Here is a 24,176-nt window from a genome sequence, read left to right on the forward strand (position 1 = left end):
TGTGGTGATGTGATCCGCTTCTGGGCTTCCTCCCATTCGAACAGCTGGCCAAACGGGAAGGTCCATCTGTATCCACTTCCCCGCCGGGCCAGGTCCCTGACCACCGGGCCCATCTGCCTTCTCTTAAGTAGGGTGCTAGCGGCCAAATCCTGAAATAGGGACATCTGAGAGCCATTATACATCACTGGCTCTTTTGCCCTGGTAGTGGGTAATATCTCTTCCATTTGCCCGTATCTTGTGAACGCCGCCAGGATGTGTCTCTCTCTTGCGTTCGGGCCGTTCGCCAGTCTGCCTGTCATATGGATCCGGTCCAGTTCTATTCCTTCCGGGTCTACCCCTTCTAACAGGCCTGCAAATATGTTCTGGGCTGCTCCCTTCAAATCTCTGTCCTGCACAGTTTCCGGCAAGTCTTTAATTCGTATGTTGACCCTCCTTGATCTATTCTCCATGTCCTCCATTTGTATTTCTAAGTTCTGGTTGGCCACACTGAGACAGTCTATGGCTTCCCAATTTGCTGTGGTGTCTGTTGACCTCCTGAAGACCTCTCAAGAAGATCCTTTTTTTCCCCCAGCTGGCATACCTCCTGCCTCATTTACACCAACGCTGAGTTTAAGTAAGAGCACACCAGTTGAAACTGGTATTGAAAGGCCTTCGGGAGTGTGGTTTGGAGTACCATTAAGTCATTGTGTAGATCCTGCCTCGTTATGGATGTCCCAGTCTCTGTGCCCATGGGCTCCCTCTGGTCAACTGGGCTCAGTGTACCTGCGCCCGATTCTCTCGCTTCATTTGGGGCCCAGATGATGGGAAAGGTTCGCGGCACACTCCCCGCCACTGGCAATTTGGGTTCGGACATTCGCCTTGGTGTACCTGGGGGGTGACCCCCTGTTCTGCCCCAGTAGTGAGCTCTTTTCCGGTAGTGGGCTCTCTCTCCCACTTCTAGTTCTCACTGCATTCCTCCAATTTAAGGCTGGCTCACGTATCCTGTCACCCTTCAGCTCCACTGGTGAATGTTCTCTAAGGGCGGCACTTGGAGCGTCAACCCCCAGGGTCCGCTGGACCTCTTTGGGAGTCCTCTATGAAACCCTCTGCCCCCGGGCTGCTCCTCTCCACCTGCCTGCCATGGTCTCTCGGCTTCTTCTATATTCTGGCGGGGTCGGGGGCTCTCTGGACCCAGCCCGAATCCTTTCTGCCTCCTCTCCCCTTATGGGGACCTGCCAGGCTCACTCCCAGTCATCCTTTGGGTACAGCTTTGCTGTGGCGGTGGTCCGGGGGGGGCCTTTGTGGCACTACCGCTGCGCTCCGTTCACTTGTTGGCTGTGTCTATGCCTCCAGACCCTGGGCATTCTTACTTCCGGTTGCCTCCTAAATCAGCCAAGCCCTCTGGACCGCACATCTTGTCTGGGAGCCAGATGTCCCCTGCCAGTTTGCCTAAATGCACCTCTCCTCCCTCTCACTAGTCTGCCCACTGGAGAACAGTCTGTCTGTGTCGCGGCCGCCGGTCTTCCGCTGATTAAACCCCTTGTATGCATTAAGGGCGGGGTGTGGCAGCGCGCTGCCTTCTGTCGGCCTGGACTTCACTGGGGCAAACCGTTCTTTCTTCTCCTTGGGCTCTCCTGGGCGTGCTCTGCCTCTTCACCGAGGCTGCAGGGAGAGTCGCTGAGTCGGGACTTCAATTAGCTCCCCCTTGCCTGCCGAGGGGGAGTTGCATGCGCCCTCTCCTGCTTCCCTGGCGGGTCTCTCCACCCGGGAACTCCTCCTTCCTTTCCTCCAGGCTGCTGGGTTGTGGCCCCGGCAGGAGCTATCTCTGGCCCCACCAATCCGCTGCTGGCTAATCTCTGCAGTAGATGTCGCATTGCCCCTCTCTACTCCCTGGGGCTTGCTCACGCTTGGTCACAGTCACTTCAGAGGGTGCGGGGTGTAACAACGTGTCCAAAAAGGAATCTCCTTTGGCAAACAAGCAGCTCACGAACAGCAGCTCAGGCACTAAGGCACACTCATTTCACACTCGCCAATGCTTTAGGCACGCTAATACCAAACCTTCAAGAAATCCCCACGTGTTCTCCTCTTGACTCATGTCCACTTTATATCAGGCTAGTACTGCCTTTGGAACCAGGGAATTGACCAGCCTCAAAGCAACATGGGAGGTGGATTTGGGTCCGATTGAATCAGAAGAGTGGGTAGAGACTCTAATGTTACCCTAGGGAAGTTGGCATCACAGCCAGGCTTTGGTTAATGCAAATGAAAATACTTCAGAGTGTACTACCCCATACATTGTTTGATGAATCCCTAGATGTGATTACTTCTTCCCTAGGTGGAGCCGCTTCCCATGAGGCCAGGGAGGTGAGACCACTACCCGATAGTCACCATGGGGGTGGTACTCAGTGGGTGGATCTCGTGGGGAGGGAAACCCGAGGTGGGACTAGTGACGACCTGGGAAGAACATGGTAACTCCATAACTCACCTAACCCCGACACACCTTCCTACTTAAAAGAGCTATCAAGACCTATTGTTTGATTATGATGACTAAACTAGGACTTCTCTTCTCAACTGTCCCTCTGACGCGGTATGTCCATGCATTGCTCTTATCCTATTCCTGTGTGAGTCTTTTGTGCACTGAGTCCTCTGCGCGTGTTGCACTCTATTCAAATTCAGAATAATACTACTCCTCCATGGCACCAACTCAATCCCTAATGTTCATATATGTTTTTGTAGATCTATCAGTTTAGGAAGTACTCTTACGAGGAAGAGTGTAGGCTCCACCAAGGAAGAGTATCCTATAAGTACTAAGACAAAGGAGAAGCCAACTGACCCACTGGAAGATCTCCAAGTTGGTACTAAGATGAAGACGAGGTGCAGAGCCGTGCAGATGGGCGCGCAGTACCAAAGCGAGCATTGTAGCTGCATTAGAGGAAGTAGGAAATAACCTGTCAATAAAAGAGAAGGAGGATTCCAAGATGGCCACCAGAGAGTGAAGTCGCACTTCACGCACTCTGCGCCGGCCCTTTCTAAGGAGGAAACACAAACACTGCAAGCTGATATTAGCATCAACAGAGTAATCAACACTCCCCACAAAGCAGACAAAGGAGGAATACCGCAACTACATGCAGAAAAGAAAGATCTGAAGAGCGAGCAGGAGACAGCTGACAGCAGCGAGGGACAGCACCACTCGTACAGGAGTGACACAGGGGGCGGAGCTGGCAAAAGCGGCCACCGGTTGACGACAGAGCACAGAAATGATAGTGCACAGACCGGAGGGAATATCCCCTCTCCCCCAATACTCTGGTGAGGAGACCCGCCACGGGGGCCGAGAAACGGAAGCGTACGCCCCTTGAGGCGCACTGAGTAAGGTGAGCCGGAACGGAGGAGGAGGAGGAAAGCGGCGGCCATGAACGGGAACATGGCCAACCAGATACTGCAAGGAAGGCACTGAGGGACTGGCACAAGCGAGCAAGCACAGACAAAATAAAGTCCCACAAACACAAAGGAGGCCACATGAACCTGCCCAAGCACAGAGAGAGGGACAAAAGAACCCCCTGCTGCAGAACACACCATCCCAATTAAATGGATCTGGCAACAATACACTGTCTGGCCACCCAGGACAATAACAAACAGAGCAGACCCAAGAACAGTCGTTCAGAGCCCTTGAAATTCTGAACGATAATAGTCTGCATAGGCAGAGTAAGTGCATATAATACAATTAACAGTTGCGACAACAGCAAATAGGTCTGACGACGATTTTGAAGTTTTTCAAAGTGCAATTAAGGAGTGAAGAAAAGGGAGAACAGACAGACGATCTTCAGGCAGGTGCATTCGGATCGTTCAAGTGCACAGACTGTTACAGGGGAGGGGGAGGTGGAAGGGGGGGACATGTCCTGGGAGGTGGGTGGGTCCAGGTGCACCTAGTTGGTGGAGAATGGGGTAAGTGCAGAGAGAGCCACTCTCTTGGGTCATTGCTCAAGTGCAGCGATGATGAGGCGAGTGCAGGGCCCGGTGGCGAGTGCTAGAGAACTGGTGGGGGTGCCAGGGACCTGTGAGATTCTGAGATACACCAGGCGGCCAGTCAGCAAGCTGTAAGGAAAAGAAGAGGGAGAGAGGGAAAGAGAAGAGGGATAGGTTAGCAGGGTGGAGGGAGAGAGAAGGAAGAGGAGAAGAGGAAAGTCCTGAGGAGTTTCCGGAACTTAAGGAGATCAGGCTCAAGACGGAAGGCGGCAGGGAGGCTATTCCAGAGGGAGGCCCCTATTGAGGATAAAGATGTCCCTCCAAATCTCTGCTTGGAGAATCGGCTCACTCGCAGAAGGTTGGAGGTAGATGAGCAGAGGGCTCGGGAGGGACAGTATTTAGGTAGGCATTGTTGCAGTTCGGTAGGTCCTAGGCTCCAGAAGGCCTTGTGGACAATGCAGAGGGTCTTGAACTTGATCTTTGCAGCCACGGGGAGCCAGTGGAGGGATTTCAGTGCCGGAGAGATGTGGTCCCTGGACTTGAGGCCAAGGACAAGTCTTGCAGTTCTTTTCTGGATGAGTTGCAGAGGGTGCAGAGCAGAAGCAGGGAGGTTGAGGAAGAGGCTGTTGAAGTAGTCCAGCCTAGAGAGAACCAGAGCTCTGGAGACAGTGAGCCACATGAGGAAAGTGAAGGTAGAGTACCTTTGAGGAGGTGTAGCTGATAGTTAGACTTTTTAGAGATGTCTGAAATGTGAGAGGAGAAGGAGAGAGTGGAGTCGAAGATGACCCCAGGGTTTTTAGCCTTGCAGGTGGGTGCGGGCGCAGGGGTCCCAATTCAAACAATCTCAGTCTTGCTAGCGTTGAGGCAGAGGTTGTTTGCAGCACACCATAACTGAATAGCGGACAGATTTGAGCTAGGAGGAGGAGGCAGCTGAGGGTAGCCTGAAAGATAGTTGCCTGTCATCCGCGCAACACTGGAAGTTAGAGGTGAGAGTGGCAATCACACGTGCCAAGGCAGCCATATAGACGTTGAAGAACCAGGGGGATAGGTTAGGTCCCTGGGGAACGCCACAGGTTGAGAGGGCGATAGTCGAGAGAAAGGCCCCGAGTTCCACCAGGGATAGGCGGTCGGAGAGAAAGGAGGTTAACAACACCAGAGCCTGACCTGTGATTCTCAGGGTGTCATGGAGACGTGCGATCGGGATGTTGTGGTTAACCGTGTCAAAGGCAGAGGAGAGGTCAAGGATAATGAGGACAGAGGGAGTGTTAGTGCCAAGGTTTGACAGCAGGTCTTCACGGGTGTTCAGAAGAATATTTTCCATGCCTCTGGATGCTCTAAAGCCAGACTGATGGTCGTGGAAGCAACCAATAGATTCAGCGTGGAGGGTCAACTGAGAGACAGCCAACTTCTCCAGGAGTATGCCCAGGAAAGGAGTGATAGAGATAGGGTGGTAGTTTGCCGGAATGAAGGTGTCGACAGAGGGTTTCTTGAGCAGAGGGTGCACAAGGGAGCGCTTAAGAGCAGTTGGGGAAACTCCTGTGGAAAATGAGAGATTGCATTGATCGGACAAGGCTGGGGCGAGGGAGTCAATGTTGTCCTTAATGGTTTTGGATGGGCAGGGGTCTACCTGTTTGGATGTAGCCGTCATAGACCGGACTTGTCTGGCAACCCCATTGGGTGTGACGGGTGAGAGAGGAGACGGGCGAAGTAGAGGTTGGGGGGGAGGGGGGCAAGGGAGGCTCCGGTGTTGGTGTATGCTGTGGTGTGGAAGAGGGGGAGGTACGGATGTCTTGGGTTTTTGTGATGTAGTGTGCAGCCAGGGCTGAGCAAAGGTCCTGGGTGGATGTGACAGCAGAAGAGGCTGTTGCAGGTTTAGCCAGTACTTCTAGACTTTAAAAAGTCCGGCTGTGTTCCATGATGCTGCAGAGATGCAGGCTTGAATAAAGACTCTTTTCTTGGAACGGATGCATAGTCTATACTACCTTTGAAGGAGGCAGGAGGCCAAATTGTCAGAGGGTCCGCCCGAAGAATTCAATTTCTCCACAGCTGCCATACACTTGCGTTTAAGAGCAGCCAGATTAGAGTCGTACCAAGAGTTGCACATTTTGGAAGATTTCAGTCAGACACTCATGACCGGGGCAAGAGTATCAAAGGTTTTGGAGATAGAGAGATTGAAGTTAGCGAGGGCTGTGTCAGGGTGGGAGTCAGCCGGCGGAATGGGTGGAGGTAAAGGCAGCCACTATCACTTGTTTCATGAGTCTGGTGACTTTGAAGGGGTGTGTGTGTGTGTGTGTGTGTGTGTGTCTGTCTGTGCGTCCGTGCCCCCTGGTGGCCGATAGAAGGTGGCCATAAGGAGAGAACATTTAGGAGAGAGTGAGAGCCTGCAGACTAGACACTCGAAAGGGCAAAGGGAACACTGTGGAGATACAGGAAGAATCACATGAGGTTACAGCCGGACGGAACCCAAACAAGACCGATCCGTGGGTGAGGGAAAACTATTGAAAATACTTTCAGATAACATGGAAGGTCTAAACACCCCCAGGTAGCGAAAGAAATTAGAGGCCCAACTTAACAAAGAGGAGGCGGACATTATCCTTCTGCAAGAGACGCGCATTAAAAGAGGGGATAGATCTAGAATGCATCTACACCAGTTTAGGCCAATCTACCAGGCTAATGCCAACAAAATCAAATGCTGGAGTCCTGATAGCTCTTAGAAACACTGTGAGCTAAAGTAATGCGCACCCTGGCAGGTCCCACTGACAGATATCCATTTATTCACATCCAACTGGATGACCGGGCACTCACGATAGGCACAGTATATGCCCCTAACATAGGGACAAGAGACTTTTTTGCAACAGGCCCTAGGGAAATTAAATGGCTTCGCAGAAGATGAGGTTCTACTGACAGGAGACTTCAATATGGCCTGGGACCCTGACAAAGACAGGAGTAGTCAAGCACCAACTAGGGGACTCAGCCTATCTAACACCCTAAAGAATAAGTTTATAGATTTGGCATAAAGGGCCATGTGGAGAGCAAAAAAAGGGGATGAGAGGGATGAGGCAACAAAGCTCGGTTTGGTAATGGACTATGCCTAGGGCGGTACTTCATGATACAGTGGCACAGGAATCATTGAGGGAAAACATTAAAACTACTTTGAACTTAACAACACACAAGGGGCCCCCTTGGACGTAGTGTGGGATGCCTTTAAGGCGTGCTCAGGGGAGAAATGATCTCTCTTAGTGCAAAAAAATAAATTAAAAGATTAGAATAGATTACAAAAAGATCTAGAGGAGGAATTGAGGGAGGCCCAAAGATAACTCGCTGAGGAATAAAACCAAGACAAATTATATTAAAGTGAAAATTAGTATAAGACAATTGGATCTACTGTGAACAAGCAGGGCAGAGAAAGCGCTACTCAATCTAAATCAGAGATAGTACATCAGGGCTAATAAGGCAGACAAAATGCTAGTTACTTTTGAAACAGAGCAGTAGAGACCATATAGATAGCATTAGACTGTCAGACAGCACAATCTCTAATGAGTCCAGAGACATAATGGACTCCTTCTCAACCTTCTGCACGCAATTATATTCCTCCAAAAGACCAGACCAACTAACCATACAAGATTACTTAGATAGGCTCCAGATTCCAAAGGTGACACAAGAAGATGGGGACACACTCGAAAAAGATATAACAGAGGTGGAAGTAGGAAACATTATCAAACATCTCCCCAGTAATAAGGCACCAGGCCCAGATGGATAATCTGCATGTTTCTATAAAACCCTGAGCAGGGACCTCACGCCATTCCTTACAAAATGGTATAATACATTTTGGCAAACTGGGAGTATAACACGCTCCATGCTGGATACGAAGGTCGTACTCTTCGGGAAGCCCAATAAAGTTTTAATGAACTACGGCTCCTACCGGCCTATAGCGTTGTTGAACATAGACGCCAAAATATATACAGGGTTTTGGCGGAAAGAATGAAGAATATACTGCCAATGGTGATCGGCCAAGACCGGTCAGGCTTTATCTCTGGAAGACAAACATGTGATAACACTGTCATGGGTTATCCATCTTATAGAGAAGGCAGAAGTTAAACTGCTCCCGGCAGTGCTCATTTACCTCGATGCCGAAAAGGCATTTGAAAGGGTAGAATGGGCAGATCTATTCCAAGTAATGAAGCAAATGGGATTCGGACCAAATTATATTCAGATGGCGGAAGCAAACTATAAACGCAGTTCGATGAGGCTATCCATCAACACGCAAGTCTCAGAGACAATACGGATAGAAAGGGGCATGAGGCAGGGATGCCTGCTATACCCCCATCTATATGCAATATACCTAGAACTCCTACTTGCCACAATCTGAGCAGACAAAAACATAAAAGGTATTCCATTTGGCGGTGAGACACACAAAACAGCAGAATATGCAGATGATATGCTACTGACACTTACGCAGCCTGAAACATCAATCTATTCCTTATTAACAGTCTTAAGTGAACAAGAGAAGATGTCAAGGCCGAAAATAAACATGACCAAGTCAGAATTGCTGGAGCTAGGATTATCAAAAGAACAATCAGAAGACATGCCAGGGTGACTTTAGATCTGCTTAGGACTCAAAGGAATAAAATATAAATAGGTATTACGAAGTAGCCCAATTGCAAGTGATACGAGAATAGCTCACGGAAAGCAGGGAAAAGGCCTATTATGGTTACCAGGGAAGGACAGGCCCCCAAGTGCAAGACACAGTTTAGTCCTTAGAACGGCATGTAACGTTTGGAAAAGATGGTTAAAGAAGGGATTCCTTTCCACACACCCCTCCCCATTTACTCCACTATTCGGGAATCCAAACTTCACCCGTGAAGGGGATGGAAAAGGGCAAATTTAGCTAATGGCGGAAACATGGGTGTAACTGTGGCCACCCGGTCAGATCTCCTCCTTCCTCTCTGAGTGTGCTGACCTCTCCTTGTCCCTCCTGGTCTCGACCACTGAACTCCTCCTTCTTGGAGTCTTTAACATCCACCTGGATGCTTCCTGTCCTTCCTCTGGACTCTTTCGCGACCTCTGCGACTCTTTCACTCTCTGTTTGCCCCTCTGGCCCGACTCACTCTGTAGGGCACTCTGGATGTTCTGATCTCTTCAGACCTTTCTATCCCTCACCACTCCTCTCTCCTGGAGTGATCACTTTCTCCTTTCTTCCCAGCTCACCCTCTATACCCCTCAGGCCAAGCCATCTCCAGCACTGCCTCCCACCTTCTTGGTTATCCGACCCATGAAGCGTGTGTCAGTTGAGGCTTTCGCTGCCACTTTCTCACCCCCCGGCCCCCTTAGCTGACTCACACCCTGACACAGCCCTTACCATGCTCCACTCTGCTGTATCTGATACTCTTGATGTTCTTGCCCCTGTCATGAGGATCCGCCTGAAGCCCAAAGCCAAGTGCAGCTCCTGGTACGGCTCTGACCTCGTCACCCTCAAACGCAAGTTCAGGGTGGTTGAGAGGAAAGGAAATGGCGTGTTTCCAGTACATCCTCTGACAAATTGGCCTGCCGCCTGCTCCAAAGGCGATGCCAGCTCTCTGTCCGGACCAAGAAGAGAGCTCATGTCCAAGCCTGCGTCCCTGCGGCATCCAACAACTCGGTCGAACTCTTTAAAATCTGCAAGGAACTGGGCAATCCTGCTGCAGTCTCTACCTCTCCTGTCCCCTCCCAGGCCCTCTGCACGGCTCTTGCTTCTCATTTCATCTCTAAAGCTCAGGACATCCTGTCCTCTCTCTCTTACTCTCCCCTCCTCCCTCTACTCCCTGCTCTTCCTCTTGCCCTTCTTCGGCCACTTCTCCTCCCTCCTTCTGTCTTTCCCCAGTTCTCCCAGGTTTCTAGACAAGTCTGATCTATGTAAATCTCGTCAAACAGGTTCACCCCTGTTCCTCCCAAACCATCAAGGACCACATTGACACCTTGGCTCTTGCTCTGGCCGACTTCTGCAACCACTCCTTCGCCACTGGAGTCTTCCCTTCCTCCCTGAAGCACTCCCTTGTGCACTCTCTTCTTAAGAAACCCTCTTCCGACCCGTCCTGCCCGGCTAACTATCGCCCAATCTCCATCACCCCTTTACTGGGCAAACTCCTGGAAAAGCTGCCCATCTCCCAGCTTAATCTTCACACTGAATCTGTTGGTTGTCTTCATGACCATCAGTCTGCTTCAGAGCTGCCAGAAGCACGGAAATTGCTCTCCTGAACATCCGTGAAGACCTGCTTTCCAACCTTGATTCCAACACCCCTGTGTCCTAATCTTACTTGATTTCTCTTCTGTCTTTGACACAGGAAACCCTGCCATCCTGCTCAACCGTCTCTGTGATAACCTGGGTATCACTGATCAGGCCCTAGCTTGGCTGACTTATTTCCTCTCCGATTGACCGTTCCAGATCCAACTTGGTTCCTTCCTCTCCTCTATCTCTATCTCTATCTCTATCTCTATCTCTATCTCTATCTCTGGTGTTCCCCAGTGGTCTACCCTCTCTCCCTGGCTGTTCAACCAATACTTCTTTCCCACTGCATTGCCACTCTCTGCCCCAACTTTCACTGCTATGCGGATGACACTCAGCTCATTTTCAGGCTCCCCTCAGCCACCTCTTCTACTTTTCTCATCTCTGACTGTCTGTCTGCCATGCAGGAGTGGTGTGCTGCCATTGATCTCTCCCTCAATACCAGAAAGTCCGAGATTCTCCTGATCAGCACACCCGCTCGCTCCTTTCCTGTCAATCTCTGGCCGGCCTCTCTTGGCCCTCTCCCTGCTCCGATCTGTGAGGCTAAAAACCTCAGGGTCATCTTTGACTCCACACTCTCTCTCCTCACATCTGACATCTCTAAGAAGTCACACTACCAGCTGCACCTTCTCATAGGTATTCTTCCTTTCCTCTCCTTCCCCCAGAAGCTCACTGTCTCCAGAGCTCTGGTTCTCTCTAGACTGGACTACTGCAACAGCCTTTTCTAAATCTGCCTGACTCTATTCTCCGCCCTCTGCATCTCATCCAAAACAGGACTGTGAGACTTGTCCTTGGCCTTAAGCCCAGGGATCGGATCTCTCCAGGACTGAAATCTCTGCACTGGCTCCCAGTGACTGTGAGGATTAAGTTCAAACCCCTCTGCATTCTCCACAAGGCCTTCTGGGGTCTGGGGCCTCAATACCTTCAACTCTCTCTTCCTAAATATCTTCCTTCTCGAGCTCTTCGCTCATCCGCCTCCAACTGCCTCACGGTCAGTCTCTTCTACAAGCAACAAGTTGGTGGTAGATCTCTTTCTTCTGCTGGGGCATAACTCTGGAACAGCCTCCCTGCTGCTCTGAAAATTGATGAGAACCATCTCTGGTTCCGGAAGCACCTCAAGACCTTCCTATTTGCTTCTGCTTTCTCTCCTCCTCTCCCCTGCTGAACCCATGGCTGAAACTAAAACTGCACTGGTCACTTGGCTACCCTCTGTTTTCTGGCCCAGGTCCCCTCCCTGCCAGCTGCACACCTGCACTGCCCCCCTGGCAACCTTTGCACTTGTTTCTGTATCCCTACAGCCCCCTACCAGCACTCGACACCTGATGTCCGCACTTACCCTTGCACCGACCACCAGCTTGCTGCTCTTATTTATTGTTCTTATTTATTGTTTTTATTTATTTACTGTTTGTCCTATGTTCTGCACTTGCCCTCCCCCTTAACCCTCGCACTTTCCCCCTTCCCCTTGTGCGATCTCAGTGTCACCTGGCCTAGTAAGATCATTGTCTGTCTTCCCTCTGTTCCCCTCCCTTGCCTTGTTGCGCCATGAAACACTTGTGTATAGGCGTGTTATGAATGCCATATCATATCATATATAACAATTCCGAGGAATACTGGGAGGGATTATGGAGAAACATTCCGAAGTTGACCAGGTCTATACAACTCCGGGAGGCCTGGTACAAGATGTTAGAGTGGGAACTACATGCCCAGCAAATTCCACAAAATGTATAAAACAACTCCTCAAGAGTGCTGAAGTGGCTGTAGAGAACCATGGCATAGGAGACGCATATGGTGGGACTACGCCAAGATAACGAAATTCTGGGAAGACGTGAAGGCTCAGATAATAACAATCATACCGGAACTGCATGCTTATTCCCTGGGGGAGGGCCATTTCCCTGGGGAGGGCCTATGTGGACTACTAGATCCAGAACTGTAACAATCTCGAAACCACAGAAGAGAGCATTAATGACAATTCTAATTACTGAGTGGCTTGTGATAGCTAGGAACTGGAAACAGAAAGACTCCCCCCCCCCCCCCCCCACGAGGTCGGAATGGATACACAAACTGTGGCACTTCATGGCAATGGAGTGGATCACATACTGATTACAAGGAGAGGCCGATAGGTTTCGGTCGGATTGGGGAGAAGTACTAGAATACCTAAAAAGTTACTATATGCAACAATGGTGCCCACAAAATCTAAAAATACTGGATCTGAGTTGAACCCAAGCACAAAAGAGACAGACTTTAAAAATAGAGTGGAACAAAACAAAGATGAAAACAGGATGGCTAAGACACTGCGGAAACCAAAGGAGGTATGGGTGTGAGCGGGGGTGGGGTTTGGGGGGGATGCATCGAGGAGTAAAAGCGGTATAAAAACATTTTTTTTTTAAGAAAGAGGAGGACAACAAATGTTGTCAGACCTGCCCTGGAGGAACCCGGAGATTCAAAGCTGGACAGACCCGTGAAGCCAGGAGAGCGACGCCTACCTGCAAGCAGAGGTGTCCCTGAATGGTCCGCTGTGGATGGACCGGCAAAGGATGAGAAGTAGTGGTCAACCAGCCGATCGATGAAGCTGGTACGCGCCTTCAGCAGGTGAAGCGCAGCCCGAGAATGGGGGAAAGCTGCAGAGATGCCGCAGTCCATGGAGAAGCCAAGTGAGACCCGAAAGGGAAGGCGGTGAAGCCCACAAACGACCCCAGGACGCCAGTAAGCACCATGCAGATCTGTGTCGCCGGGACTTTTGGTGGGGCCCCCAAAGGGCGGAAGGTTAAAGAAAGACAGGTCTGGGATCGATAATGAGCAGCCTCCTAAGCCATCTTCCTCGTGGCTGGAATTGGCAGGGTAGTGAACCTGGTCTGCCAAAACCTCGAAGAGGAAAGACTGGTCTGGGACCCACACCCAAAAAAGAAGAATCTCTTAAACCATCTTCTTCCTTGCAGTGCCTGGCACAATAGTGAACTAGGTCTGCCCACAGCAGAGAGACAGTAATATGGGTCTGGTACCTGCTCCCATAGAATTGAGAAACCAATAAGAGATTTGCGAGCCAAAGCAAAGGGCCACGGGAAGAGAGACCTTCCACCTGGCATTGTGGACTACCTTACAAAATATAAGAAAGACCAGGGGTAGAGTCATTCCCCCAACCATTGTGAACCATGGCAAAGAGCCTGGGGAAGGGAGTCATTCCCCAGCCTTTGTGAACTGTGGTAGAGAGCCTGGTCATTCCCCCTGCCACAATGAAACTGCCACAATGAAACTGCAAGCCAAGTGAGATCAGCGGAAGGAAGCCATACCTCCCCTGTTGTGTATCGTGAAACCAAGCAGAGAATGTGCGGGAAAGGGAGTAATTCCCCAGACACAGGGAAAGTGTTGAGAACAGGCTACCTGGCGAAGGGAGACATTCTCCAGGAACCCAATAGTGAGGAATACAATGGGCAATAAGGAATATTTGAGTTGGAACTTTCGAGTTTGAACTGAGACCTTTACAGCATCTCAAGCTGGAACTTTTTATTGTATCAAGGAAAGGAACTGAGATCTGGAGATGGGAGTCATTGTCACAGGCGCAGTTCCCACTTGACAACTGGAACTGTTACCTAATGTCCAGAAGAAGGGAGTCGTTCTTCTGGACCACAAAGATCCAGTATCTCTTTAGTTGCTAATGTAAGGGATAGAGGTGGACATTTTCGCACACAGCGGTGAACACTTTTTTTTCATTTACATATACATTCTGAAAGATTCCTTAGTTCCTTAATAGGTTAGGGAGAGATAGGTTTCCTCTTTATTTTGAACCAATAAAAATGTATGCCAACAATCATGCTACCTGTGTCAGTCCCCTCCTTCTACACCCTTACACTTGTTATTTAAATGGGGCGAGATGACCACGCTAACTGTTTAAGATGGGGAAGCTGAGGGAACTTTCTTTTCATACTCTGTGGGAATGTACTGTAGTCTGTCGTTTTTGTATTTATTTGGGATTTATATAGCACCTTAAGCCAAAGCACTGTACATAGCATCAAAACAGTACAATAATCGAGGTTAGCAAAAACTGTCTGTCATGTTAGCCATGATGAAGCAAATGGAATTTCAACGATTAAGAAATGCAGAGTAAACAGTAATGGAACGTAGAGAAAGAGGGTGAGCATTCCAGTGTAGAGGCGCCAATGAAGAGAATATGCGAAAGCGTGACTGAGCACATGGAGGTCGTGGAACTACAAGAAGAAATTGAGAGCTAGAATAGAGTGAACGAAAGGGAACATAGGATGAGTTCAAAGAGGAGAGATAGTCGGGTGCAAGACCGGAAAGAGATTTAAAGACAAGACACAAGAAGTTGAATTTTAGTTGAGCTTGAAAAGAGAGCCAACCAAGAGTAAGGAGGGCAGATGAAATAGTCATGTGAAGAGAGAAGGAAGAGTAAACGGATAGAAGCATTGAAAACCAATTTCAATGGAGCAAGTTGAGTAAGTGGAAGCCCACAGAGTGCAGTGGAACAATAAAGCTTGGCAGTAACCCTTAAATGCGACGTTAACGCTATTACCGCTACATATAAGGGTCTGCCAAATCACAGGTTTGGCAGGATTTACCCCCAGCTCTGAGCTGGGGGTAAATGCGCCGTGATTTTGCCGATTTTTGGCGCTATCACGGCTGACGGTAGTAGCGCCGAAAATTCCCCATTGGGCCCAATGGGGAATTCCCGAATGGGCCCATGGGGAATTACCGTTCTGCCAAACGGCGGGGTGTTTGGCAGTACCCCTAATAGCCCCGGTGGTATTACCGCCGGCATAACGCCCAACTTGTTATGAGGCCCAATGTGTTTAAAAAGAAAAAACGTGCTCCTGCCTGCTTTGCTGCTATATCCAGATATCCTGCTATATCCAGAGGCTGTGAGGTGCGTGATGCACTATTGCGCAAAGAACCCATACACAACGCTGCCCTGCGCTGCCTACGGACCGCAGCTGGATTAACTAGGTCAGACTGTTACATTTCCATGTTTGCAATGCTAGTGTAAACGAGAACTGATTAAATTGTGAACTGTAATACATTTGATCAATTGCTCAACACTGGCAGTGGAACAAATATTATCTGAACTCATTTGTTTCACATTTCTTATTGCCTTATTAGTTCACCTTCATCACATTGGATATTGTGTTTGAGGTGATTAGTGGAACAAGCAGTCTATGTACATTTGCATTTTTCCCCAAAGAAGTATATTGAGGAGCTTATTAATTTAAATGAGTCCAAGAAATGGACAAAAGACCTTCGCAAATGTATTGGTGACACTTTATCCTTTCCAGTGCTGCAGTCAACTTCCTTTAAAAAAAAAAATGACTACCCTACACAGAATTTCTGCCAGCATAGTGCTGATCCATAGACCACCCTTCTTCAATTATCAGTCAAAAACACACTAGGATGTTCTCAAAACTTCACACGAATTGCATTGTAAGCATGACTGGCAGTTCTGATAAGAACATAAAGTATTCTTGTTTAGAAGTACATTTATTTTAATTACCAGAAGTTAGAACACAGAGAAAATGATTCGATGGGGTACTCCTTTATTTTGGCCCGTCACTGAAGGCCATAGGGACGCATTCTCGGAACCCACCATATATGCAGATAGAGGAAAATATTTTCATTCATATTTCCACGTGCAGTATTTTTTGTTGTTTTCCTTATTTCTGCATTTTTGTTTTGCAGCAGAATGCAATTTAGCCTCTTGTTTTCGTCACACTTCTGCCTTTTGTTTCTTGTACATTTGGGCACTTGTTTTCCCTATGAATAGATGAGTTGGATTCTACTGTCTAAGATGCTTTGATATGCGACACGCTTTTTCTTAGCGGGACGTTCTTGTGGGACTGGACTTGATTGCGTTGTGATGATTTGTATTTGTTGTCTGAATGAAGTTCTAGGTGAAGACTAAAATCTACAATGCTATGTTTAAAGGCTTTTAAAAATCCCTTTTTCGGGTGGTGACCACATGTCTCTAGACATTTTAGATGCTTGTGGCTTTCATCTTTCTAAACGTAGTTCGCCAGATTTGCAAACAGATCAAGTCTTTGTTCTTCATCCTCACTGCCCACCACCGAGCTAGTATGTGGCAAAGTGTTAGCAGTACACTGCTACCTCAGTTTGTCAGCTCCCCAAAAAAACACCTTCTTTCCATTAACCTTACTTCATGTATTAATCAACCCTATAATATAAAATCATGAGTGATGATTTTGTGTAACGTTTTTATGTAACGATTTTTGTAACGCTTGAAATTGGGGTAATTGTATGTCCTACAGACACGGTTCTGGTGTTATTCTGTTCCACATTTAGCCTACTTTAATGGTATGTTGTTCAAACTGCAATTCCTCAGGCGTTAGAAGTCCATTAATTGGAGTTTATTCACTGATGAAGTTGTTTATTAGAGACAAATTTGTGTAACGTCTGGTGGTATTCCTTTCCACATGCATCCAACTTTGATGGTTTAATCTACAATCCATAAGGTGTTTCAAGTTTATTAACTGACATTAACTGATGAAGTTGTGTGATGAACTTGTGCAAGTGATAAGTGACGGTAACGTAATGCTTTGAATTGGGGTTTGTTTGCCTGCTGTTATTCCGTCCCACATTTCTCCTACTTTGATGGTATACTGTCCAACTTTCCAATTCCCCAAAGAGGGTGGGGGTCGCGAATGAAGCAAACCCTTTGTGGAGTATCCCTACAAGCGACCAAGCCGCCAAGTTCAATGCGCAGCAGTCACCAGGGGGGAACAAGCGAGCGAAGCGGGCCCCTCGAGAGTGTTGGGTGCCCCCCTAGTACTATTATAACAATAACAGTGCCAATAGGGGTTGCGTTATCACCCACAATGTGTATGTTGATTTGTTTTTTAACTTATGTAATTAATATGCATATCTCTTAAAGTGTGTAAATTATGCATGGCCATGCACAGAGTATTTTCACATGATTTGATTTATTTGAACTGTTATTTTCCCTTTTTATTACTTTTTATTACTTTTTGCCGTGTAAGAGAAAATGCACTCTGGCCTTAGCCTGTTTTTTTTTTAAATATCCCTTTTATCCACACCCCTAATTACACGCCAAAAGACACGGTTATGGCAAACAAAGCCTCTCTGGTCCTCTGGCCCACCCCTGTTCTCCCACTTTTCTTATGGATTTGAATGAATCTGCCTATTTGTACCACCTTCTTGCCTGTAAATCTCAGACTTTGTATGGGATTCGCTGAACAGTCTGAAAAGCATATATTTGGAGAAAAGTTTGATTACAGTTTTAAACCGTTTGTCTTTTTTTGTTTACAATATCCCACGGAATCCAGGCTCAAGTCTGTTTTTTTACATTGGAATGTAGGGGTGAAGTTGGAGAGATACAACTTATATACAGGCATCATAAGGGGATGGGCATGCTTCAGACTGGTTCCAAAATGGGCTCTTCTCCTGAAACGGGTAGACTTGTTTTATTTGTGTTCAGTTATTCATGTTTCATTAGTGTAGGAACAACAGTCCCCCAACTACCAATCATCTCTATATCCACCGTTAGTTGGAAAATTCTGCAAAAAGTTTGAAAAGCCTGTCCTATGTTCCCGTCCCGCAGCACTTGTCCTACAAATCGACAAGTGCTTCTCTGTTCTCCCAGAGCTTCCATGCTTTCAAATGTGGAACGTGAATTTCTTTTGGGTAGAAAAGTGGGCGAAGGCATTGAGCATCCTCACTTAGACGAAGTGCAATCCTTAGCAAACAAAAAGAAGCATAAGTCAATTCTATTTTCGAAGAGCTGTGCTAGAATCGGGGCCAACAATATCAAATGTAATGTGTTTGTCTCAATCGTGCATGGTCCAATACATGTTTGCATCTGTTTGACTAGCAGTGACTGCCGCCAGTGGTCGCTTTCTGATGTTCTTCTATTGTAAATGTAACATTTGACCTACAGCAGCCCTTTCGTTTATGTCCCCACGATTGTTTCTTCATAGTGTGCATTACGTATTAAGCTATCCCTGATACAGTGCATTCATAACGGTGGGTGCAAGAGTCTTAACACGAGGCCGCTGCATTTGCCCAGCCCATCGCAAGATGATCTGTTAAATTGAAGGCGTAAGTTGTGTGTTAAGGGAAAGAATGTTTATTATAGTTCATGATTGTTGGGTTCATGTTCTATCAGCTCATAGCCTTAAACTGAGCATCAATATTTTTTACATTTCGGCCTACTGATTGCACCAACACAGCTGTGCAGTTAATTGAATATAAGTATGCCAGTTAAATTTTCATTTTGCTTTTATTTTCTTCCATGGGTAAAGCATGACCTTTTTGTGTTTCTTTTTTTCCCCCACCGACATTGCACTTGAGTGTTCATGGTCCCTTCCCCTCCATAATCCTAGCCTACTCTGTGATTTGGGCAGCCGCTGAGAACACAGTTTCCCATCAGTTTTGTGCATGCAGGTTTTCTTCTAGCCATGATATCAGCTCTGGGTGTACTGCTGGCTATTTCCTTTTGGGAGCTTTATCTTGAGAGGAAACCACCAGCAGTATGGCACTATAGCTGATCTGATCTTCAAGCTTATTACGCTTTAGTTTTAACAATATTGCATACTCTTCCTTGTGTTTGGCTGGCTACCTTTGCATTTACGTTTAATGGATTGCTCTTTCTGCTCTCTTTTTCGGACCAACGTGTCATTAACCTCTTGAAATATAAGGGAACTGCATCATCAGTTGTTGCAAAATCACCAAAAATTCCGAAGGACTTTTGGTAACATTCTGTAAGTGTTTGGGGTCTGACTTTTCATCAAAATCGAGTTGTTTGCGTAATTCCTGAAAGGTTTAGCCTTGTTTACGAATAGGTTTTGTTTTTTTTGGTCCGACAATGAGACAGATGTTGCTCAAAGCTGATTTGAGCTTGCTTTAGGATTTAATTTTGGAGTGGTCTATTTGTTTCTCTTGCTTTGTGCTTCCTCTCTGTTTGCTTGGCTTGCATGAAATGGACTGTCTAATGGTTCATCTAAATGGATTTTGTCAGATCATAAAAGGATGAGAATGTATTTCTTTCAACAGCAAAATTATGTTTTAACAACATACGAACCAAAGTATTTAAGCTTGCATCAGCTAAACTTTTGTTACCAACGTTTGTGTTCCTCAGCGATCCATAGAATTGACTCACAATGTAATAATACATCGTTATGGGCTGATGAGATGCTTGTCAGTGTTAGCACATCCCCAAATTGTGACTTCCTCAAATTATCTAGCATTATAGCAGCTGCTAAAATTAAAGATGTCTGCTGAGCCAGTTTGATTAGCATAAAAATGAATTTGATCAGCTGTGAAAAAAAATAACTTTCAGCTGATGTGTATTATCAAAGAAAATATTCATATTTTTAACTGTGTGATTAATTTAGATGCAGTTGGGCCAGGAAAAAGGCAGATAATTGCATACATCAGCAGCCTAAAAGAAGCCCAATTTCATAGTCCGCATTTTTTTTAAATTGCCACTAATTTGGTGGAATGTTTTATGTTGACCAGTTGCAAGATGTAAAGTGACTTGCATCCGCGGAAATGGTAAAGTTAAAAGAAACCCGAAACGTTGTTGTGAGCTCTGACCTAGGGGTCCTAGGATTTGTCTGTCTTTTAATCTGGTGTGTGTTTGTTGTATAATTGTAATTGCTTTCCTGTGGCACAAAACTGATTGAGGATGACTGGTTCTTCCCTGGCTGCTCTGATCCAGCCATAGTCTCAGGGCAGCAGGAACTGGAGGAGGAACTGGCCTCAGGTCAAGGAATGGGCAGTCTGCCTCAGGCACAGCGGAAAGGCAACCAGGCCAACAAGAAGCCACAGGTGCGTGTGTGCATGCAATATTTCTATACATTCCCGATCCTCTTTGAGGCACTGTATTTATAGCCAGTCATAACCAATGCCATTTGATGCAATTATACTGTTTAACTGGTATCCAAGCGTTTATAAAAAACATAAGTAGTATAAGAACGTGCACCTCTTAAAAAGTAGCTAGGTTTTGTGCACCATTTTCTTCTGGTCTTGTTTGACGCCTTAAACTGCTACAATTGAACGCTTGCTTTTGCATGGTGTTTACACGATGTGCCCATCTGAGCTCATGCTTGCATTTTTACTGGTAAACCCATTGTCCTTTCCTGCCCCCATGGCTCTCTCCTTCACCCTATCACGTACCAACCATGACAAATTCCCACAAATATCTATTCCACCATCTTCCTCAAGCATCTGCTCTCCCTCCTCTCACAGTTCTATCCAGACACACACCCGATGTGGCCCATGCCTGACCATCTGTTCTTCCTTCGCTCACACTCTGACCTCCCAGAAACGCTTCTCAAACTCACCCTCACACCATCACCCGTGCAAACCTTACACTCGCAGCCTCTGCTCAGGCCCCCACAGTTTCCCTTGCTCATAGCTTATCCCCCGCCCACCCCACCAACAGTCCCTTCTTGGCAGCCACTGTGGGCGCTCTTACATTTAGGCCTCCCTTTGCACCTTTTCCAGCAGTTTATAGCATTCCGTCCATAAGCTTCCAACTCGAAGCCCGGATCCCCATGACACTTCCAATCCCTGACTTCTCAGGCAATTCCCTTTCTTCTCTTTCCCTGCCAGCTTCCTTTTTTGCTCGTCATTCGTGCTGCCTTTTCACCTCCCTCCCCGTTGCTTGCCTTTTTCTGCTTCCAAGCTGTTTATTTCTTTTCCGCGCTCTCCCTGTTTATTTGTTTTGCGCTCACTCCCTGATACCTCATTTTCTGCTCCATGACAGACACTTCATATTGTACTCCCTCTTGCCCGACCCAGTTTCATATGCCACTCTGGCCCCTTCCTGCCTAGACATTCTCTGCCTTGCATTTCGCATCAGCATGAGAAACGCACCAGAATGAAAGCGTGCACGGTTAAGGTCATCCATCACTGCTGTGCGTATTATTACGAACACTGCACTGTTTGCATTTAGCTAGAATTGAAACTGTTGCTTTGTTGTCGTAGTGCGAGTACTCCAGTTGACCATGAAAATCTAAGCGATCACCAGCTACTATGGTCTTGTAAACATACCATCTTTAAAAGTATATTGTCTGAAATGTACCTCTTTTAATGATTGCGTATGTGCACTTTACATAACACTTTCATTAAAAAAACTGTATTATACAAGCACCATATTTTTCCCCTCCATACACTTTTGTGAAATGTGTTTGTGGGAGATTTTAAGTAGCCTTTAGCAAATGTGCTGATTAGGGGACATTGCCTATTTACCAAATATAGAAAACGGATAGCATCACAAGATAATGTTTCATTGCCAAAGTTTCTGTCTATAAACATTTTTATAGCACGTTTTCCTCTACTGTGGCTTCAAGGATCGAATATGCATGTGTAGCAAAAACAAAGATTAGAAAAAAGTCTTAGTACAAAGGAGAAGGCAACTGTATATGCACTATTTCTGCAAAGAGAAAGAACAGTAAGAAACCCATCTTCATGCTTAAAAAGCCTGATGAATGGTGGATGACTGCCATTCTAATACAGCGAGACATTAATCCATTGTTTTGACATCCCAATGGCTCACTCATTGTTGTCTGCGTTGTTCTCACCTTCTACATTTTTGTGTGCGTATTCGTTTTTTCAAGTAAATTTTTTTATTGGGAGCACGGGATGCTCAAACAGAATAAACGTTCATCAGAATGCACACATGCATCATAAACTAAACTCGTCGAATTTTCCCATACATGGACTTCGATCTACGAGAGCCTTCCAACCACAAAGCCCATTGAGGCTATACAAATGGGGAAATGGCGCTATATAAATGATGACTACAATATAATATCCTACCAGTCCATGGTTAGGGGACACAGTGAGCACACAGTTGCAATTAGGATTTCCGTGGGCTCCATGCACATGGTGTAAAAGTTGTTTACCTAAATAGAAATAGTTTCAGAGATCTCCTTCCATGGAAATGTGCACTGATGTGTTTACATGTCATATGTACATCTCCACCCCATATGGGTTAAATCTGCAGTTCTTGTTGTTTTGCAGCACTGTCAATAAGAGAGGTTACTTTTCCCCAACTTAGTAGTACTGTATAGATCTTGAAAATATGAAGAACTGAGTCGGCCCTGCTAAGATTCAAACCTGAGACCTGCAGGTTGAACTCCAATGATCCTAGCAAGTGCCTAGCTCAGTGAAATATCTGACTGAATCCATACTGTTAACATCCCTCCGGCTGATTTGAGGTGCTGGAACACATTTGCACAGTATGCCTAACCCCAGTACGTCAGCAATTTCCTTAATGTAATGCCTTTTCTCGTGCCAAGCAACTAGGATAAACATTTCTGCGCTAATGTTCAAGTTCCCGCTTGTGCCAACTTCACTCAAGCACTTCAGTGGTTTTCTAATGGATACTTACGGCAAGTACACAATCGGCTCTGTTCAGTATCTTAACTTGAATTCATCTGTGGTGTAAATTAAGACAGACCTTCTTGGAATAAGAGCAGAGACAAAACGGTTGCTAATCCGTAAAAGAACATCCTTATCCCATAGTAATTTAGCCAAAGGATCTAATATGAGAGAAAGACCCTGACTATCTGGTAGATTGTGAAGACCATATCCTTAGAACAAGAACCATTGAGGATATACTGACGTAGACGTGATGGAGGTGGTTCAGAAGGAACGTTCAGCCGGAACATTCCAAAAGCACTGCATGCTGAGAAATAGCAGGGGATTAGTTTGACTATTAACGACCCTCTCAACAAATACTTGGGGGTTGACAAAGGAACCAATGTGCATAGTCCAAGCCCTCCCCATGCCTTTCAAGTGGCTGGGTCACCAATGGTGGGATGGAGATAGAACTTCAATATTCCAAAGCGGCTTCTTAGGAGTGTAGGAGTTGCAAACTTCATCCAGTTACTCTGAAAGCAGATCGAAGGGAGTAAGTACCAACAGGGTAAAACTCAGAGACGTGAAGGACTGAGACTCCTGCATTTTTGCATAAAGTAGCAAATTACAACTGCGCTGCCAGAAAAGTATGCTCCATATCGGAGGCGGTAACTCTGCCTGTGAGTATGGCCTGTTCATCCAGCATGTCCCAGTTGAGTCTGGGGGCCACATGTTTCTCCAGATCAATCAGAAGGGAGTGCAATTTAGTAAAACATTTCTGTTGAGGACATGCCAAGATGCTCACAAAGTAGTACAGCAATTTATGGAGGACCTACATTTTTATTATATTTTACCATACACCAATAGGGACAGCATTACCCTCGAATGGATTTTGTCCTCCCACGTATTTCACTTCTTATGAGAATTATCCTTCCAGCTTCAGCTGCTTCGGAATTTTTTTTGACAGGGGGCGCTGTGTGCCTTCTTACCGAGTCGATGTCCCTCGAGGGCCTCTGTTCGACTGTCGTTGTCATCCTCATTATAAGTAGTGCGCGCAGCCCCTGTTGGCTTCAGTTCTGTTTTTCTGAGCTAAGGCTTTGAAGAATTCTTCTGTGAACTTGGATAGCTATTTTCGATATACGAAAATGTCTTCCCCGTTGGCACCATCAACGCCTAAGGCGTACCTCAAGAAGTGCCAAGACTGTGGATCAAAGATGTCGATCAGCGACCCCCACTGCATATGTCTGGGTGCTTTGGTTACCGGTCACTGTACCTTCGACTGTAACTTTTGTCAGTGGATGACCGAAAAGGCTCTAAGGGAGCGTAAAGGTAAATTGGCATTGGGGAAGTTACCTTTAAAGTCTCCTTCGAAGAGCTCAAAGAAAAAGACTGATGAGTCGAGGGATTCTCCTCAATGAAAAAAATCTAAATGGTCTTGATCGAGAAGTCGATCACACCATTCTTCGTCGTTGTTTTCTTCGAAGAAGTCCAAGAAACTTCGTCATAGGTCCCCTTCGACCTCTAGTCATTCCTCGGCTGAGTTAATCAAATGTTCAACTAAGTCGGACTCCACAGCAAAATGGGATGCATTTCGTAATTAAATGTTTCAAATCTTCCAGAATGCAGC

At 46.7% G+C, this 24,176-nt stretch overlaps 1 protein-coding gene across 4 annotated transcripts in view; it reads left to right on the forward strand.

Annotated features, from left to right (window-relative positions):
- Positions 1-24,176, forward strand: part of LOC138503575 (golgin subfamily B member 1-like) — a 1,546,163-nt gene that overhangs the window by 720,736 nt on the left and 801,251 nt on the right. For all 4 annotated transcript variants that reach the window (XM_069623402.1, XM_069623405.1, XM_069623404.1 and 1 more), the window contains exon 15: positions 19,902-20,011. In XM_069623402.1, coding sequence (XP_069479503.1) covers positions 19,902-20,011 — 110 coding nt within the window. The remainder of the gene's footprint in view (positions 1-19,901; positions 20,012-24,176) is intronic.

This window comes from Ambystoma mexicanum, chromosome 11 (assembly GCF_040938575.1).
Source record: "Ambystoma mexicanum isolate Mex_15411 chromosome 11, UKY_AmexF1_1, whole genome shotgun sequence".
Classification (NCBI taxonomy): domain Eukaryota; kingdom Metazoa; phylum Chordata; class Amphibia; order Caudata; family Ambystomatidae; genus Ambystoma; species Ambystoma mexicanum.